General features: G+C 31.4%; 1 protein-coding gene across 3 annotated transcripts in view; it reads right to left on the bottom strand.

Moving 5' to 3' along the window:
* The window catches only part of LOC132919774 (uncharacterized), a 74,865-nt gene that overhangs the window by 9,064 nt on the left and 43,269 nt on the right, over positions 1-22,532 (bottom strand). For all 3 annotated transcript variants that reach the window (XM_060981609.1, XM_060981610.1, XM_060981608.1), the window contains one exon: positions 1,846-2,118. In XM_060981609.1, the coding sequence (XP_060837592.1) occupies positions 1,846-2,091 (246 nt within the window). In that variant the 5' untranslated portion in view covers positions 2,092-2,118. The remainder of the gene's footprint in view (positions 1-1,845; positions 2,119-22,532) is intronic.

The following is a 22,532-nucleotide window of genomic DNA, read 5'->3' as shown; positions in this document are numbered from 1 at the left end:
TGCGTCTAAGTTGCGTTCAAAGTCATATACTGTGCGAATAACATAATAATAATATTATGATGATGTTTTCTCGTTCTGACATTGAACGACAACAACATCAACAACAATAATAATAAAAAATAAAAATAATATTACAGTGTTAATAATATATCAGTATGTTATTGAACTCGGGTGGAAATATGATTTTTTTTTTTAATCTGCAACATTCCATTCTCCCACACTAATCCGCGACACCCGAGTTCGAATCTGGTGTATATTAATATATTGACGGGCATTAAAGACGACGACACGACCGAGCAAAAAATTGATGTTAATATGCTAAATACAATATCTATGATATGATATTATGCAGTGTGGTGTACTCTTAGTACACCTTATATAACACGTCGATCATAAGTATATAACAACGAAGGTTTACTGTTTGGAAACCCAATGAAAATATTATTTAGTTCGTTAACATATTTATAAAATTGAGCCTGTGACACATCAATCTATTTATCATAATAAATAAGACAATAGAAATAAACAATATTTAATTTTACCTTTTTTATTCGCTGATTGTCAAGGTGTGCTTGTACATCAAGAGGACGCCACACGTGAACCCGCCAATTAAGAGGTAAATATTTATACGTTATTTATAGGCAGTTTTAGTGACATTTTTTGAAAAATTAAAATGTTTAATCTTCAATATATTTGAATACTTTTTTAAATTTCTAAAAAAGTGATCCCATGTCAATACCTATCGATTATGTTTTTTGCATAACAATGAGATTATATCGAAAGATGATTGTTTCGAGTGGAATAAACTATAACGAGTACATTAATATTTGCAGTAGATTTAAAAAAAGTTATATTTATACACTACATACAAGAGAATTATATCTATGTAAAAGCGTTTTTATATTTTTATATCAATACTCAATAATTTGTATTGAGCAAATTAAAAATAATAATAATAATCTGTACAAATAAATAATTTAAACTGTCCTTAAGTTAAAAAAAAAAAAACGCTCTGACATACATAAATTACTTCTATATTTATGGTAAAAATGTGTTAAGGCTACTGATGTGATTATACCTTTCCGAAAGTTTGCCTCGCCCAAAACCGTTTTAATAGATATATTACGAGTAATGTGGTGTCCTCTCAATGCGTTTTAAGTTTTAGAATTATGTTATTTGACTACCAAATCATAGTTATTTATTTACGTGAACATTTCTGTTTGTTCGCATATTTTGTTACAACGCTGACCGCATTTAAACAAAAAACTTAAATACGATAGCATATAATATGACTAAGAATAAATTAAAAACTGTTTTTTGTTGATCTGAATCATACGTTTGGTGTAATCACACAGTCTTGAAATTAAATTTTATAGTTCTGTTCTTGATATTCATTATTTAAGATAAAAATGTCTAATTTACATAGAAGTCATAATCGTTCTATTCGTTCTATCATATTATTATTGTATGGCATATTTCGTAGCGTCGAATTCTCTATTGTTTCCGCACAGTCACCGGCTGCCACCGCCGTCGTATTATGTCGTATAATGTACTCGTACGTATTAGTCTCTAATCGAACAATGATTGTGCACTCACACATATTTCTCGTTGGAAAATCTACGATGAATGCAAAACGACAGCAGTCGAGATACATTTTTTACGCGAGATTTTACGACGGCCTCCGCGCGCGCCACTTCCAGTCGTACATCTCCGGCCTGCATGTACCAACCCCTATAACTCGGAGACCCCGCAGGACCCGACTACAGGACTCGTGTGTGACGTCGCGTCATTATTATATCATAAGAAACACCGAATACTAGAAAATATATATAATAATATAGTCACCTCGAAAGTCATTATCAGCGTCATGGTGAGCACCGACAGTATGAGCACCGGCAGCACCCAGGCGTCGCGCCGCAACAAGGTGAGCGTGGCCGCGGCGTACTGGTGGACGCCGGTGTTCGGCGATCCCGTCGTGACGATCACGCCCGGCGGCGACGTGAACGAGGACGGCAACAGGAACATGTCCGTGTTCATCCCCACCCGCCCGCCGCCACCAGTCATCTGTACAACGCTGGCTGCCGCTTCCATGTCATCGTTGCCCGGTCATCATCGCACCTGTTGACAGAGTTCCGGTTTGACGTTAATAAACTGTATCGTTTTGTCGAGACCAGCAAACGCCGGCCGTAATAATTATCATTGAGGTTGAGTTTACTTCTCGACCGCCCATGCAAAACGCGAATCAAGTACGTACCATAAGTACCAAAATTCAACGACTCGACAAAGGTCAGCGAAAAATTATTGCAGGCCGAGCGCGCGTGCCGCAGACGCGCCGCGATCGTGCCCGCGCGCGCACCTATACTATACGCGATCCCAAGCTCGTAAACCTCACAAGACTATTTATTATTTGTCATTCCCATACGGATTATGAGCGACGCGACACGACCTTACATAATGTTGCAATATTTTCGCTCAAACTCGAGTGACGGTCGGCGTATAAATAATAATAATAATAATATACGCAATAATATAATATAAATAATCGCATTCACGCGCGCCATTAAAATAATATAACATAATAAAGTGTTTTATAGTTCTGTATTAATTATATATATTCCCATCCGCAGCTGCAGAAGTCGAGTGCGCAACATTCTTTCACAGACGCGTTATATTTTTTTTATAAAATAATATCGCTCTAATGAAAAACGTATTATATATTATATATTGACGGATGCGCATGAACAGAGTAATTTATTTATGTTTACGTCTGTCGTCTGTCGTCTATGTATAATATATATACGTTGCCGGTATATATATATATATATAAATATATTATATAATTATGCATATAATATATGTATATAATATAAGCTCCGTTAGGAACGCGTTCGGTCGGATTGTTATATATTACGTTAATACATATTATTGTATATAAATTATATTGTATATCGATAATGGACGTTTAATGGATTATTTAATGCCCGAGCTGCCGACTCATTTCCTATGTAGGTACACCCCATATTGTGTATATACATAATTATGTACGTGTGAGTGTTTTTATCATCCGTTTCCAGAGATAGCCACTCGCGCATATTACTCACAACTGTATAATATCATAACATTATTGCCATGCTCATAATACCTAATAAATACCCTGTGGAGGGCGGTGTAGGTGCATACGCGCGGCAGACTCGCGTCGACGAATAATTAATATTTAGGATATTTTTAAGAATCTCTATCACTCCACTAGAGTCTAGATCATAAAAACTCAAAGAAATGATGGACGTGTTAATAAGTGTTGATTTCGGTGTTTTTATAAATAAGGCACCGAAATTGTGCGCCCGGAAAACACGAAAACATCGTCTTTTTCGGCATCGCCGTGTAATCGTAAAATAATATAATCGTGCTAATGTATATGTTACGAGCAACATAATGACATATTGCCCGGTTTGTGTACACTTTTTTAAAATTATTATACGGTTACGTGAATATTATTATATCCACAGTATTCCACACCTCACATACACACACACACACACATACACACACACACGCGTACTGCAGTATACAGTGTACACACGCCATATTATAATATAATTATAACGATACGGCCACGATTTCGTTTTGGTTTTCCACCTATAATGTTTCATCGTCCGTGAGTTGCCGCACTGCTGTTATTTCAGTCATATAATTCTGTATAACTCCGATATCACGAGTCTACAGAAGTTGTATATAATAATATACAATGTATATTTTAGAGATCTAATTTTGATTAATTTGCACGTTATTTTAAGCTTATTTTAAATCATTTACAACGGTAAGATGATATATCACTCGGTAAGCAATCAATAACAAATACAATTTTTAATACCTAGGAATAATGTATTTTTAAAACATTAAAAAAACTTAGCAGTTTAAAAATAAAGATGTTGATTTAATCTTAATCTTACTTTCGTGAATTAACAACCAATAGTAGTTTATACTAAGGACGTTTTTTTATTAAATAATGTACAATTGTATAGGTATAATTCTAGTCTCAAATCTCAATACTGTTCAGTGTTCAATGCAATAATAACCAGTGCAGTATATTTTTATAATTTACAAGTGTATTACAAGTTTATAACTGCATTCGTTTTTAGCGCAGTAAAAATTAAAATGCCAAGAAAATATATTATCGTATATTATATTGTCGACTTTTTCACGATTATCATTATCATTCGATACGCAAACGACCCCCCGGCCGGCATACCAAGCGGGGCAACAGTATAATAATAATCATCGCATTTCAAATAGTGAAATAGTTGAATACCATAATGTCGCTGTATAATTCCGCGCATTATAATCTATATACTCTTATTATATGGTAATAATATTATTGCAAATTGCAATAATAAAACTTGCCTTCACGCACGTGGATGTAATATTCTCGACGCGATATCATTGCGCGCTGTGAGTTTGTATAGGTATACCTAGTTACGACTCTCCTCTGCATATATCGTATATTATAATGTGTGTATGCGTATATAATATTATTATATGTACTTATACTTATTAGTTATTATATAAATGCGATACACGCGATATACGCAAAGAAATCGTTCGGATAATTTCAACCAATAATAATTATAGCACGCGACCAGTTAGTCGCACACGAACGCGACGCTTAATGTACTTATACCATATTATTATTATTATTATTTATTACATGGATATTAAATAATACTGCAATAACATAATATATCCAACGACGAGATCGCGGTAGTGGTATTATATATTTTGAATTAGGACCGACTACCGAATTTTCCCGTTTATTCGTTTGACTATAAGCTTAGTTCACAGCTACGCCCATGTAGTATAAAAAGTCGAGCTTGGCTGAACTGAAAATTTCTGGATATAGATTATGATAAGTAAACGATACCATGATTGCAATAGTCAATCAAAATACGAAAAAAAAAACATATAATACAATATACGACGTAGCTGAGAACCTGGACACCTGGTTTAATACTGGAAATCATGGTGGGTGGGTTACCCTAATAGTTATATCCTGTGTATGGCTGCAGATACGCAATAAATATAATTGAAGTATGTGAGAGAAACGAATGTTAAAAATTAATTTCGGTTGATACGTTTCAGCATTTTGTGATGGTCGAATGTTTAACATTATTTTATAATAATATTATATCATGTTAACAATATTAAATAATCACGAGTGCCGAGTTGTCAATAGTATCATCATACATGAAATATATACAAATTAATATATTAGTTTATTTAAATTATGATAATATTAAGTATTCTTATAATTTTATCGAGATTGCGTAGTTATATTATATTAGTTATTAATATTATTAGTTAATACTTATTTATATTAAATTATTATATTAACATAATACATAAATATCCCCCATTCAAATCTTTTTTTATTCTATTTTATTTGTAGCTTTAGACGTTTTAATGTTATTGAAATAATAACGACGTGTTACTTAAATGTAAATATTATGTATATTGTATAAAAACTATTAAAAAACAAGTGTCAAAATGAATAATAGTTAATAACATATTATAAAAAGGATGTTATATCTGCATGTGTACTGTGTTTCCTCCCAATTTCCATCTTAACGCGTAACATGGCCAATTTAATTTAAAAAATCTGTTTTACTATGGTTTTTTTTAATATGAGAGCGATTTGACCAATTATCAAATTTAAAGGTATGAATCAAATCTTTTTTTATTTTATAATATAAAATTTACAAAACTGAGTAATACGAATTCTTTTTAACGTAAATGTTGTTATATAACGTCTTCTTAAAAGGTTATAAAATTTCTAGATATCATGTCTCGACAGTCGAAACACTAAGTATAGGCGCGTACACTTGCTATGACCTTCCTATTATAATATTATGTATAATAACTCATTAACTGTTTATTAAGATTTCGATTTAAACATATAAATATTTTCAAAAAAATCCATGTATTTTAAAATATACTGTTTGAGTATTCTTAAAAATTCCAAAAATCAGAATTTAAGTGCGTGCACGATTAAAGGATAAAATTTGAGTGTGTATTCTCGGTAACCACCATATGTATGATAACGATAATCGAGAGTTGTAAACTGTAATTGTAGCGACATCGAAACGATGAGTCGTGACTATATACTCGTATAATCTATACGACCATGATATAAACCTATTGAATTTAAGTCAGCTCGGCGTAGTGCGATTACATGGGAAAAGAATTCGTTCTGAGAATAGACTACATCAAGGATGAGAGAAAAAATTGATGCGAAAAAAACGAACAGTGGGAATTCCACATTTTTGTTTAAAATACATCGCGCACGTGCCCGCGTGGGAGTCTGTAGTCCACGTGCGCTTAATGGTAAAACACCGTGTACGCCTCACCTAGCTGGTACCTATCTACTATCTAGTGGTTTCGCCCATCAAACGATTGTTCTTTCTCGTTTCTTTCTTTTTTCTATTTTCACTTTTCGGACAAATCCAAGGCCACCGGGAAATTTAAATAATTAATAATTATACTTATATTTCTTGCACGCGTTTTTTCAACAATTTTCTAAAATATTCCGGAATGATTTATCGATCCGGACGTGAGAACAAAATTCAATTTCCCATAAATATTAATTTATCGAGCCGTTAACCACGGGCATACGTAATAAGATATAAATAATATAATACCTACCTATGTATATAATATAAGGTTAAACGAAGCTGTTAAATAATTTACTTTATTCGATCACTAAAATATTATTTTTAATGGCCGATGTACTCACAATAATATACTCGTATAATATTATAAAAAATAAAACTATGTTATACAATATTAAAAAATAATAACAATATACAATCGCGTTTTGATAATTGAATTTTCTCTGCGGCTTGGAATCCGTAGTAGTACTAAAGCCATTCGAATGCGCTAATAATATTATTTTCCTATCGAAAAATGTAAATACAATTATTATTATTATTATTATTATTACTAATGTCTAGTTTCATGATCTACTGTCCGTCGGGAAAATAATACGTATGCCGATGATTCATTTTTAAATGATGTTTTGATGGGTAGGTAATTCAATATTTTAAACGACCGCGATTTCAGTACAGTCTTCGTAATTTTGATCAATAAATATTATTATATGTAAGATTGCACGATAATAGTTATTTTATTTTTGTTTTGTAAAGGATTTACGCAAGAAAGAAAAATCTAAGTGAATTTAAAACGCGGGCTGATTGACGGATCGAATTTAACGTACCACTAATAATTTAATATAATATAAAGTATAAGATTTCATATTATTATAATAATATTATGTATACATCTGTAGTGTGCACTGTGCAATAACGATGTGTCGTGAATAATTATTATCGCACGTCATCCCTATAATTTCATTTATATTATTATTAATAAATATTAATATTATTATATATGGTATGGGTTTCGTGAAATATAATATATTTTGGATACATGTGTTACACATTTATAATAAGTAGGTATGGTGGTATATCTATAAAAAAAAAAAACATGACGGAAGGTAAATAATTTCAAGAACTGTTTTTTTATGGCCGAACGCCGTGTCACAATATATAGCGCATTTAAAATAATATTTGAATACGTTTAAATAGATACATAGTAAACTAATATATTCAAGCGGTAATAATTGTTATAGGTATTAGTTTACCGATTTGGAATCTAACCGTTTAAGTATATGTTTAAAACGTGTAATAAAAATATGTCGATATAACAGTGGTGTATCTGTTTTGGAGTGGAGGAGGAGGAATTACATTTTTTAATACAATTTTTGATATTGTAGACTTCCCCATTCCACGACACATAAATTAACTTTTACATTTTTTTTGTAATAGTAATATTCGTTTTTTATTTTATAGTTAATGATAATATGGCAGATTATTGTATCATTATTTGAAATAGAATTTGAAATAGATATACAATTATAAATACATTACTTATATAAGGTATAACCAAGGCCCACCTCACGAGGTGATGTGGATGGGTCCATCCATCTCCCCCTTCCCTTAAAATAAGTAAGCCACCGTCATATTATAAGATTATGTTATTTTTCGTACAAACGAGTATTTAATGTATACATTATTATGATACGGATTTTAATTTTAACAGTTTTATAAATATATATCAATTACACATATTAAACGGTATAGTATTAAGATTAAAATCCTCAATCACGCTGCGCGGTGTAATGATGGACATGCTGATTATAATATATTTATCTATTTTTGAATCTATTCTGATATTACATTACCAATTATTGTACTTTCTTCGATTTCTAATTCAGTCGTATTTTAAAAATACAATCCTACAATTTAATAATTATAAACGTATAATCAATTACATTTTACATAGATTCTAAGTTGGTGACTGGTGTAAGTATATATTATATATTATATTGAAGAACAATTTAACACTTAATACTTAAAACCCAACAAGTTAAACATAATTATTTACGTTATTTAAAAAAAAATAAGTATTTTGAGTTTGTAAATATTTAGTAACTTCAATATATATTAATAAATGTTTATATAAATATATTTTTTGTAATTAAACACATATACTAATGAAACATTTATGTGTATAATGTATAAGACATAAAACTTAAATTATAGCTATGTAAGAATTGCAACAAATTTCTGAAGCATTATGGAAATGATCGATCAACTAAAATATGATATTATGAAGAGAGAGGTCAGGAAATCAATCGTTTTTTTGTTTTCCATAAAAACCGATATAATATGTATCACGTACACGTGTTTCTTTTTTTTTAACAAAGAAAGTGTACACAATACAACAGTTGTACCTATATAATATAATATACCTATCGAATATATTTGCAAGCTGACCCTGTTTTTTTTTTTTTGCTAATTGAATGAAAATTATACCGATTTTGTAGTGTGAAATCGAAATACAATACACAACGAAAGCCCAATGAAATCGATTCCTGCAAAATACGTACAATATATTGTGTTGTGTTGAAAAATTAAACGGTTACCTTCCTATACCTAATCGGAAACACAATCGTAAATTTGTTACTGTTATTGTTATCATTACCTACCGTATACCTATATTTTTTTTACAATAATTATAATTACCATTTTCGGAATCGTGCATACCTATGCTATATTATGTATTATTATAATATATATCGTTCTCCATTATATGAAAATAACACACAATTTACGGGAAACCAATTTGATTTCGACCAGCAGCAACTGAGTCTTGAGATGGACATAATACAGTCATTATAGCAGGCGGGTAGTTAATTATTTGTTGGCTACGACTTAGAAAATATTTAAAAGAAAAGTGATATTATGTGGATTAGGAAAAGAATCTTTAAGGGTGAAGAAACGAACATTTTGATATTGGCACTGCTGCACTGCTGCAGCTATCATATACCCACCCTGATCGTATACGCCAGAAAAACTACTACTGAGCTGTTCGTCTGTTTAAATAACATAATTTTCTTTTCACTAACTCGACCGTTTGGACGATTAATTGTGTCACATGGTGGCAGCGACTCATAGGTATCTGCCAAATATCAATATAAAATTATATTGAACCACTCAACAGCGACCTCGTGCCATATTTTTTACCGGTAGCACAAATAGTATTATAATTTTTAAATGTATACATTACGCACGTACGCGGACATTTTCACCATACAAACGCGAGTATTACCCCTTTTTGCGTAACTATACGTCCGAGTCTCTCCGTTGATATGTTATTATAATCGCGTTGGTATATAATATATTATTATACATAATGCAAAATTAGACAAGATTTTACAAGAAAAAATGATATCATTGTAATGACTGTTCGGCTGACGTATGACGTAATCGGGTAGGTAATAGGTATGCATATACATGCTGTATTATGATATTATAGCGAGTTAAAAAATAATATAATATGCACTTCTACATGGTCATAATGTGTATTACGCGTCACATATATATATATATATATATATATATATATATATATATGTTTAAATAGGAAACTGGAGAGGTCGACGCACCGTCCGAATTTTTGGCGACAATAATAATAATTAGTGACGAGAAAAATCGTATTACAATTATTATTTATCATTACGCTGTATGGGCAGGCAAGCCATATAGGTAGGTACTTCCATATAATTATAATAATAATAAGTATTATAATTATTATTACCGAGACGACCGTGAACGATGACCACCACTACTACCACTGAGGCTGCGACGATGTCCGTGTTCTTATTATTAGGTACTAAAGAATACACAAGTCACAAATACCTAGGCGAGGCTGAACAATTTAATCAATTATTTTGACTCGTTGCACGTTCAGTTTAAATTCAAATTAAACAATTAAACATGTTAAAATAGTGATTATTTAAAAAAAAATGTAATGGCTACGTTAATTTTATTTTTATTCATAATTCTGAGTGAACATCGATGCAGTATAATATACCACGGGAGACAATTTTTTAGGGGTGTACGGTAACTTATTAAACAACTTATAATACATTATAAGATTAAACTATACGAGTTTTTATTTCAAAGTAGATAACTCTTCAAATTGAAATTAACTTCACATCTTGTAGTAAGTATAATATAACTAACACCCAAGCCCCCGGCTTAAACACGGGTATCGTATATATTATTATATACGGCGGAGTTTAATAGAAATAACCTACAGATTTTATTAACTAATTATGCAATAACTTTTATTTCATTCATTTGTCTTTAAATTCATATATTATTATGATTTATGATTATTGTGAATTAAAAATTATACATTGAAAAAAAATTGAATATTAACAAGCACAGAAGTTTGTTTGTATTTAGTTAAATACATTAGTAAAATATCCTGACAGTTTATGGGTTCTATAATATTATGTATATTAATCCTGACACCATACCTAAGTCTTACACGTGTGTGTGTATATATATATATATATAACAATATTCTTCACGTAAATTATACATAATACATATAGTTATAAGTAAGATATATTGTATAATGTTTGATAATTATTATTTGTATGATCATATTATTAAATTCCATAATACGTACAAGTGTCGAATATGCCGCGGAAGGAAACGAGTTACGCAGTAGGTATAAACGCCGTGTACATATAATCTATGTATATATATATATATGAAAACGGAATATAAATCTCGAAAGATAATCCCGCGATTCGTAGTTATATATTGTACGAGGTGATTGATGAACGGTAATATAATGTTATGATGGACAACCGCGCGAAGCGGACAGGCTGGGATCATACGCGTATAATAATTTCATCTAAGTATATGAATACCGAAGATAGGTACACGGCGATTCGAAAGGGTGAAAAGATTATTACTGTTGTGTTATATGCTCGTGACCACTCGGAGATGTGACGTTCGCATACACGATGACGATAATATTATGTTTATTATATACATATTATAGTGGGTGGCGGTGGCTTGAGGATTATTACACAATACGTCATATATGTGTGTATATAATATATATCATGTAGATTTGTACGCATACCAAATACACGTAGTATATAATATATGTGTCATGAATCCCACAGCAGCGGCTCATCTGGTGAAAAGAGATATTATCGTTATCCCAATGTCCAGAGACAAACGGCGTCGTCTCTTATTCTTCCTTGTATTTATTTTATTATTATTTATTTTGTCTTTCTCATTCCGTAGTGGACGTCGCTTAAATTACCACAAATAACTCAAAATGCACACATTCGGAAAAAACTTCCTATATAGCTATATACCTACCAACCTACCTAATATACGTATAACATGTAAACCAGCAACTATAGCTGTAGTCTATATTATTATTAATTTTTATTACTACTTTTGTACAATATATTTTATAATAAAAATATAATAATAATAATAATACGCCACTTCCGTTATACGCTCGTATGGACGAAGAGACAAAAAAAAAAATGACGGCCATCACAACCCAAGTTCACGTCGTCGTCGCTATCCGGAATATTCATCGGCTATATACAGTTGGTTCGAGTGCGCGGCTTTTATATAAATATTGTTGTATTATGTATTAGGCATTCACGTCGCAGACGCACTCACTATAGTAAACGTGTATAATATAATACCTACATGTATAATATGAACACAGCGCTGCAGTATGTACGACAATACCGCTTCGGCATTATTTGTATATTATATTAATATATACTTGGTGTATAGGTGTATGTATATATATATACTAGATACCTATATTGTGCGTGTATACGTTTTTATTGTGTGTCTGCGCTTTAGAAGGTCAATCGATAGATAGGATGCGATGTCTCGTATCGATATATATACATAATATTATATACGTAATACGTATAATGTATATGTACCTACTAAGTAGAAATATTTAATATGTAGGTACGCGCATGTATAATAATTTACGAATAATTATGTTTTTTATTTTTATTTAAATCGTTGAAACACCAGTTATAAATTATATAATATAAATAATAAATATACTAGGTGATTCATTTAATAGTCTATTATACTCATAATTTTGAAAAGTTTTAACTTGTTTGAAAATAAATATACTCAAATCGACATTTCTGAAAAACTTATATTTTTTTCTTTATTATGTTTTAAATTTTTATTTTTTCGAATGATATGGTACATTTTTAATTTGGAGTATTTCGATTCATAAGAATTAAATATTAAACAAGTAGTTTATTAGTTATGAGTACTTAAAATTTTGATTAACGGATATTAGTAATGGTTTAGGGGTAGGTATAATTCAGGCCTCAGCTGTAATCTGCAAAATGTTTGTCAATTACTCCGATCATCTAAACTTTAAATACTTATAACTAATTAACAACTTAATTTTTATGAACGGAATATTCCGGAAAAATTCTTTTCTTAAGAATATGAAATTAAAAATGTAGGTAATCTTTCAAAAAAAGTAAGACTTAAGAAAAAATGGTTTACTTATAACTAAAATGATTTTAAATTACATAGAATAAAATAAATATTTCAAAAAAAAAAAATAATAATAATAATAATAATAATAATTATGTACAGCAATATTATTTTTAATAATTTATTTTATCTAATATAATATATGACATGGTATTTTTGTGTGTTTATATGCAAATAATATATGGTATAGGTTTTTCGTATTTTTATTTTTATTTTATACAAGTGAAAATCTCTATGAAAATTTGACATATCAACACACTTCAGCATTATACTATACTCTGTCCACACTACTTTATTTGACTACATCGCGTTTATAATATGTATACATTAATAACATATACCTACATAATACCTATATACGCGCACGCGTACTTATAAATCAAGATTGTCTCGGATATTATTTTTATTATTATTATTACATAATACATTCATAAATAATAGTGTCCCAAGATTAATGGATGGACATTTTTTCTAATGTGATATAATGTCCCATAATTTATAATTAATACTATTTTCATAAAATATAAATAATATTTAAACGTAAATTAATAAGTAACACGAGTCGGTTCTATACACACACCGATCGAGTTTGTGTAAGACCATTATTTTATCATATTATACCGTGTTATTATGTATATGTACAGAAGCTTACGTATAGCTACGTAATCAACGCCGGCGCGTTATTATTTACAATCTCATAAAGTCATAACTACACTACTATATAGGAATATAATAGAACGACATCGAATACTCGTCATTTTTGTTAACAATTTTCCATTATAATCTGATTTATTTCAAAACACCCTATATCGAACCCGAAGGTCGCCGCTGTCATTTATTTCTAAAGAAGAAGAAACATATTAGAGCTCAAATATAATGGTCATCCTCGGACCTCGACCGTGACCCATGCCTTTGGGTCGTATAATATAAAACAAAAAATCAGGATAAGTCAGTTATTGATTATATGAATAGACATTTTATGAGATATTAGATATTTTATATGAATAGACGTTTTTTTTTTTAAAATCAGAATTGTCTTACAACATCATACTTGCAATAATAGGTACAAATACTCATCGTCGTAAATATATGTCTACGATAATGTAATGTTTGTTGATAATAACATTGTGTGAAACAGCCGGAATAAAATACATTAGAACCAATTAACAATAATATAAGTATTATAATAATAAATAATAATATTATCTTAAACTAATATTCTACAAGAACAAATACGTATATAGTGCGTGTTAACGTCGTGGATACATAATTATAAGTACTGCTGAACTACTGTTGTATACCAGTATGCTTTGAGTAAGCACCGTGCTAATCTTAATCGAGTAGGTAACTATAAAAAGTTGCAACCCGTGAAGATCACGCGCATCGATTGTGTACGTCATATTATTGAAACGATAATGTAATATGGGATTTTTTTAATTTTTGTCCACGAAGCAATACCATTCGTCGTATACACATAATATTATATAAGTAGATGTAATGATTTAATGATTAATTACCAGGAAATTATTTTAGCTTGTTTTTTTTAAGCATGTAGTCGTTTGAAGTCCCTTCAGATGATCACGAGACATTTTGTCCAGACACGATCGATTCGAAACATGTGAGATTTTACTAAACAGTTTTCACTCGTGATTCTATTTAAAAATCGCTGTACATTCCAGACAGTATAGAATATAGATATTGTTAATAATAATAATAATTATTATTATTTAATTGCTATATTTAAGAACATAGTATGATATACAGCAAGACCGATTTGATAATGTCACTGCAGATGAATTTCTGTAATATATTGTATGACATGTCATGCTGCAGCCCTAACGAGCAAACTTTTTACGCGAAGATGACGTTATCGCGGCCGGACACCGCAGCGTTATAATAGTCGTTTTATGTTTAGCTAGGCGCAGACTTGTCGTAAGCATAAATATATATATATTATATATGTTTGCGACGTCGCAATAATACACAACTCTTTTGTCCCTGAACGCACTGCGGGTACCCGAACAAGTATATATAATAATATGTATAGTATGTATACCTATATCCGATAATAATATATATAATAAGTATATTATAAGGTGCGCACACGTCTATATTATTTATATATAGGTATTACTGTGTGTGTATGGGCAGTGTATAGATATATAGCCGCCCACGCGGTCACTCACTATATATACAGTCGGCTGTTTAACTTGAAAGACACACACACACGCGCATGAGCACCTATATGTGATGCCGACAACAATGCCGACCCCTCCCCGCAATAACCCTCCCCCACGCCTACGATGGGGTACGCGTAAAAAGAATGGAATTAAAAAAAAATCATCGTCTGCACATAGTAATATAGGTATATATATAAGTGTGTACACAATAAAACGTATATATTATATATTATATATTACATTATTATGTGTGCGTGCATTCGATGATATAATAATAATATATAATGAAGAAATAAAAAAAAAATCATGTACATTAACGGCCGTATGTCATATATCGGCATACGATAAAAACGACCCCCTTCCGGGTTAATGAACCTATATCATTGTCTTTATTTTATTTTATTTTTTAATCTTTTATTTTTTTTCAACAGTCGATTTTCTCGCCTGGCGCGTAATAATTATGAAAGCAGAAAGAGGAATAAAACTGAACACAATAATTGACAATAATGGTTTATTACGACATGGAAAGTACCCCAGCCGTATCGTCGAGGGGTCGGTGTGGAGCTTTTGTGTTTGTGGTACCGACTATCAAGGAACGCAGACCTGCGACAGCTGCAGCTATCATAGCGCCGATGATGATGATGACAAAGGTATAAGAAAGCCTGCAGGGACGGACTGCCATTGGGGTTTAATTAAGAACGACGGTATGACCGCGATCGTATAAAAAAAAAATCGTGATTATCATAAAATACTTATATAATATGACGGTCTGTCCGTCGCACGTCTCGACAAACACTATACGTATTTTATTTGTATATCTATAGGGCTGTAGCCGAAATCCAGTCGACTCGCGAGCCTTCGCCTGCGGTGTCTCGCCCTCCTATAGTGGCGACGAGTTCAGTTCAAATATTATTATAATGTATATACACGCGTGATTGGAGTGACCTACAATTTCGAAACGCCGACCCGCCACGTGTAAACGTGTGAGTGTGCTAATATCATGAATTTAATTCCGATCGAGTCGTATCTACTATATATATATATTGCAGTATTATAATACAGCTCCACTATGACGGAATTTACCTGTGCTTAATAATATACGTAACTTATGATATGATCGCCGATGAAGAATTGCCTACCGTCCTACCCTACATGGCTACATCCCTAAAATACTCAACTGTTTTTTCGTTATTAATCATACATATTTTATGTTTCTTTCTCATTAATACATAATATTGTATATTCGGGATGTTCACTGCGCTAGACGGTGCACAAGGGCTAATGCGATTCAATATATATTGATTAGTTTCTGATAAATCAGGGGAAGGATATACGGGAAATCGTCTAATTAAACACACGTAGTCATCGCCGTTCCAAGGCGGTCGACTATTTGAGTCTGGTCGCGCGCGGAATATATATTATGCAGTAAAGACAATAATTATTATATAATATGTTATACTAATAATATTATTGTCCACGTACGTACGAATAAGTTTGATTATTGTTTATCGATTTTTTTTCTTCATTAAGCACACAAAAGGCAAATAACTATTAACTTCCCATTTACAAAGTATATGGATATATAATCTATCTGCAAACAATACACCAAGGTTGAGAGCGTTTTGTTTTTTCCTCGTCTTTATGCACTATAGCCTATATAACTTAGAGCCCTGTCCTTCGATCACACGGCACATTCGTGTCGCTAATCCAAGACGTCGAGGAGTGTCGCACTCAAAATTGTATTACCGACCAACATATAAGTGTTTACTGATATCTATACATATATAGTTATTCAGCGATCTCGTCCAATTACAATGATATATAATATTAGAAATACCTATACTTCAAATATTAAACTAGTATAATATTGATTGATGAACTTATAATTTGTATTGTTTATGCATTTACGTAAATAGACAATAATTATTATACCGTTTACCGGCGCTTGTATATAGTTCCATGTAAATATGTTGTATGTTTATATATTAGTAATTTATATGTAATAAATCCTGAATCAATCATATTGCACACATTTAATTTATTGCAAATATAATTATTTATTTGCTTGAAAATAAACGCAATTATTTATTTATACATTCAAGTGTGTTTATTTGAAAACACGTACAATATTTGTCTCGTAATACATAATTTGTAAACAAAATAAACTACCAAACTCGAAGATTTTTAAAGAAAATCCGACGGTGATCAAACGATTACTATGCCGTAAATAAATTTAAAAATAAAAACAAAAAATAATATAAACATTCTGAATTTTTAAACCGGTAAATGGTTTAATTTTATCGAGTAGATTGACATTAAAAAGTTGAACTTGGCACGAATAAATTATGAACATATACACAGAGGAACGGGTTCCGACGTAAAGCGTTATAATTTTTTTTCCTCGGACCACGCGATACACGCAACGATCTCGAATCGCAAAGCGGACGCGTTTAATAATAATATAATAATAATAATTATTGTACGGAAATATTCGACTCGTCGGAGCAGCGAATTTTAACGCGAGCGGGTATAGATGCGAGGACTGCAGTGCGCGAACCTGTTTCGGAAAACATATCGACGAGAATACCAAATAAAATACATAGCCACATAGGTACATAGTAAATACCTATTATAATGCACGCGTACCTATATATATATATATGTATATACAACCCGTAATGGTGTGCTGCCATCGGAGTAAATTATTATTGTCTCTTTTTCTGCAACAGGTGTGAGCGAATTTCGCGATAAAACAAACATTCGATATTCGTGGTCCATTCGACGTGTATATAATAAACGTGTATAGGTACATATCACAACAATCAATATATCTCTAATTAATTTGTATCGTATTTTTTTTGTTTGAGTCGTGCTTGCAATGCTATAGGGTTAGGTACCTACCTATATCTAACACGTGTCATGCCTATTTAAAAATGTACAATATAATGAATAGCTACGCTTTAATAGATTTTTACGCGAGTCAACTTTTTATTAATAGCTTCCGGAGGTTAGCGAGAAAAGGCGAGTGTAATTAAAAAGTACGACACGAGTCGTGGCGTCGTCCTTACGCTGCAGAGATAATAATATATACGCCATCGTCGTCATCGTAGTGTGTATCGCGGCGATAATTAAACACTGTGCAAAACTTGTACATAATATAAAACATTACAGAGTATGGACATAATAATATATGTATAATAATAGTACGAGTTATAATATATTATGGTACATATTATACACAGCAAACTATGAAAACATATAACGGGACCTAATACGGTGCGCCTCGTCGTGCACGCGTACACGATTTGCTGTAAATTTCGATAAAAACCTTTTTAAAACAGTAAATTAATAAAGCCGTGAACAATATTATGTATTACCACCCTGCATATAATATAGGTTTGTCGTTGTCGTGTATGTATAAAAATTAATAATATAACCGTAAACAAACTCGGATAAAGTCCTCTAGAAGTCTAAACCAGTGTCTCTCAAAGTATTTACCTTTTTAAAGTAACATTTCCAAAATCAGATAAGTATTCAATTTTTATTATACTCGTGCACGTTATCACTGCTCAAGATTCCTATACAATGTATTAAAACATAAATAATGTATTGAATACATTATTTTTTTAATCAAAGAACTATTTCACATATGATTATTAGTTGTAATATTGGCGTACCTATAACTTTATAATTGCCAACTATATATTGTTGATAAGCAATAAATTGTATCATACCATAATTTAATTTAGAGTAAAATATCTAAATATTGTCCATAATATGAATATTGATCATAAAAATAATTATGAAGAATTGTAACTAGTCACTACAAATTATTATTTGTAATTTACTGATGATTTAGTAGGTCTCTTGGCCAGTAGTGTTTTAAATGACGTTAAGGATTTATTGAATTATATACGAATTACGAATTATTGATCAATGGATTTGGCAGATGTGGCTGTGTAAAGTTGTTCGTCATATTGAGTGGATTGTTCAAGAAGTGTTTGTATTTTTATGTGTTTTATTACAATTTATATATTGCTAACGCACTATGATGAACCTGTGATATTATAAATCCATAGAATCATATTATGTTGAAAAAATGAATGTATATATTTTATGTTTGATTTTTTTGTATATACCCCTAAGTTGGATGCCATATGCCAATTTTTTTTAAATATCAGGAATGTAGTTATTAGCGGAATTTTATAGCGTAGTTAGTTTCTCAAAGTATGGAGATGCATAATTTTATCATTTATATTTTGTTTCCATATGATATCCCCAATTAAGTTTTTTGTCAAGGTCAGTAAGCATTTAAAATAATTTGCATAATAATTATATATAATAACAATAAAGAATTATTAACAGCTTTTTTCTATGTGGACAAGATATTTATTTAATAATACAATGACTGCATGCAGAATGGGTTATGGAGACGTGACCATGCTGCAGTTGCTCCCCTTTCCTTTATCCGGACTTGTACAATCACACCTCAAGTTTCTAGAATAACCTATAATGTTTATTGTACGACTACAATAATAATATGGTAACCGCTAGCTATATCAGTGGCTAGGCCATATAGTCATGGGTAAAGTCGCTAGTCGTGACAAAAACGGACTACCTATATCACTGTCGACGTATAAATCATGAGCGTCGTGCGATGTCCCGGGTCGGGACCCCCACCCTTGAACCTTGTCGTATATTTCTTGAATAATAGAAATGTTAGACAAAATACTTTTATTTTTACATTTAATTATCATTCAATTTTACATTATAAATTATAATATTTACATTAATCAAACAATAAAATAATAATTAAAAAATTTTTATTAATTAAACCCCCCCCCTTTAAAAAAATCCTAGTTGCACCACTGCAAAACACAGTGGCGTACCAACGAGAGTAAGAGGTGAAATTTAGGGCTTTAACCTCCTTACGAATGAAATTGAGACTGAGATTCGTATCGGCCGTAACAGATTTATAATCGTGCAGTGTAGTCCGAGTATGTGCGGTGTGCGTGTGCGTATAGGTATGTAAAAAGAGACGTCCAAGAACACAAAGATACGACGGACGAGACGTGGTTTGACGCGCGTTAATATCAAGTCGATAACATGTCGTGATGAAATTTTTCAAAAAATCAAATACCGCGCGGAGCTGCTGGCGGCAAGCCTTTCAAAACGAAACGCGATATCGACGTGCGTCGTTTATTTTATACACTTTATTATGGTACCTATTATAATATAAATACGTAATACGTGAGTTGGACACGAAACGTTTTTCGCTTATTTTCGGACATCAACGCGCGTTATATTATGCATACTATAATATATTATATGATATAAGATTATTATTTATAGTATATCGGTCATAGCGTCTTCAATGAGTACCGACAAACGTTTCTTGAAAAATTATTCTTAAACAATATTTATAAAAACCACTCCATAATAGTCTGCAATATATATACTGCAGCATCAATATATATAGTGGTAGTATTATCTCCTTTATAGTAAATTAGTATAAGTATATTAGTATGTACGTGAACATAATATTTTATTATAACAAGCAAACCACAAAATGCCGTAACTCACATAAGAGCTGTAAAAAGTAAAATAGACAAAAACGCGTAAAAAAATGATCTCTCGCACAATATACGAGAGCGAATGAGATGAAATATACTCGTACGCCTATAATCCATATATTCATACGATTATGTAACGTTTGGCGGACGAACGTCGGTTTGAAGATGACGTCTTTAATATATATCACTCTAAAAAGGTGTAAACAAATTGCGTCGTGTTAATATAACATAATATATAAGAAGCGCATGTATACAAAGAATTCGAGTTTTTTCGTATTGTTTTTTTTTCTAATAGATTTTTATCTCTCTCCTCTCGAACGAGTCGTCCAATATTAACACTCGTCTCTTTATAGCCGCTTTAACCCCGGACGATATGACGTGTGCATGTATGTATACATGTAATTGGATACCGTCGTTTCGGATCGTGTTTCAACTAAACTGCTCTACATAATAGATATATATGTATAAATGGCAATATTATTGCATACGATTTATACGCTAGTAGGTATAACATGGATCGAAAAACGTTCATCTACACTGCAATAATATAATACTTACATATATTATACCACTGCGGCACTGCTGAAGTATTATGCGTACCGTGATACGCACAAAAAAATCGACTCTTCACAGGTGGTTTCGGTGAGAGGTAATAATAACGTATTATGACGTTAAAATGGTATAATAGACATAATGTATGCAAAGTGTCACCGAAAAACGATTCGACACGTGTTTGTAATATTATATACGGCGCGGGCGCGTCTGATGCAACATTGGTAATGCGTCTTCACCATATTGTATACATATATATAAAAACAAAATGCATAATAAACTATTATATTTATACATATATACATTAGATGAGTATACGAAAAGGCAGATCGCAACGAAAGACACAAGTTCTGACGATATGCAGCAAGGCATGCGCATTTTTTTTTTAATAAAATATGATCGGTTAGCGAGACTCAACGAATCAATCCTTTTTTTATAGAACATAATAAAATTAAATATTAACAAAATCCTGAACTGTTAATACAATGCGACGCCTCCGTCGTTATCGCATATTATAAAAACAAAAGGGCGTACTGAAGTTTCTCATCAGTATGGGGCTCGGATTTTATATAACTTACTATTTACTAATGATTATGGAATGTAAATAAAAATAGCAAATTAAACTACCTATACATTTATTTTATTTTATGTATCAATGATTCAAATTATTAAAAAATTGTATGCTGCATATTTTAAGCATTTTATATTATGTTATTTAATGAATTTTGGTGCTATTTTCTAATTTGTGTCCAAAATGCATATGTCATTATTTGATATTATAATATATCGGACAGCGATGTCATTATACAATGAAATTACAATATAATATTATAATCAGTTGCGGAACAATGGTTCAAGTGAACAAAAAAATAATAACAATAATAATAAAACTCGTAATGATTTCCGCAGAGATTTGCGTGTTATTATTATTCATCGTTACTGCAATTATACGAATATACATATACTATATAGGTAGGCACCACGGACATGTCGTGTACGCGCACCATGTACGATTATGGGGTTGCTGTGGTGGACTTGCATAAAGTCATATGAGATTATGGGAGAAGTACGAAAAACGAAAGTCCGCCAAGTATGTACCAACGTACGACGGTGACGCCAAACCGATGTGCAAACTTTGATATCGAAAACGCAAATTGGCACCGGCACACTAATCCTATGCAATGGCTGTAATACCTATAGCTCTGTTTATATTGTATAGTTACACGCAGACATTACTACATATATAT

The sequence above is a fragment of the Rhopalosiphum padi genome, chromosome 2 (genome assembly GCF_020882245.1).
Source record: "Rhopalosiphum padi isolate XX-2018 chromosome 2, ASM2088224v1, whole genome shotgun sequence".
NCBI lineage: Eukaryota > Metazoa > Arthropoda > Insecta > Hemiptera > Aphididae > Rhopalosiphum > Rhopalosiphum padi.
The sequence above is the reverse complement of the archived record's forward strand: the minus strand, read 5'-3'. Positions and strand labels throughout refer to the sequence as shown.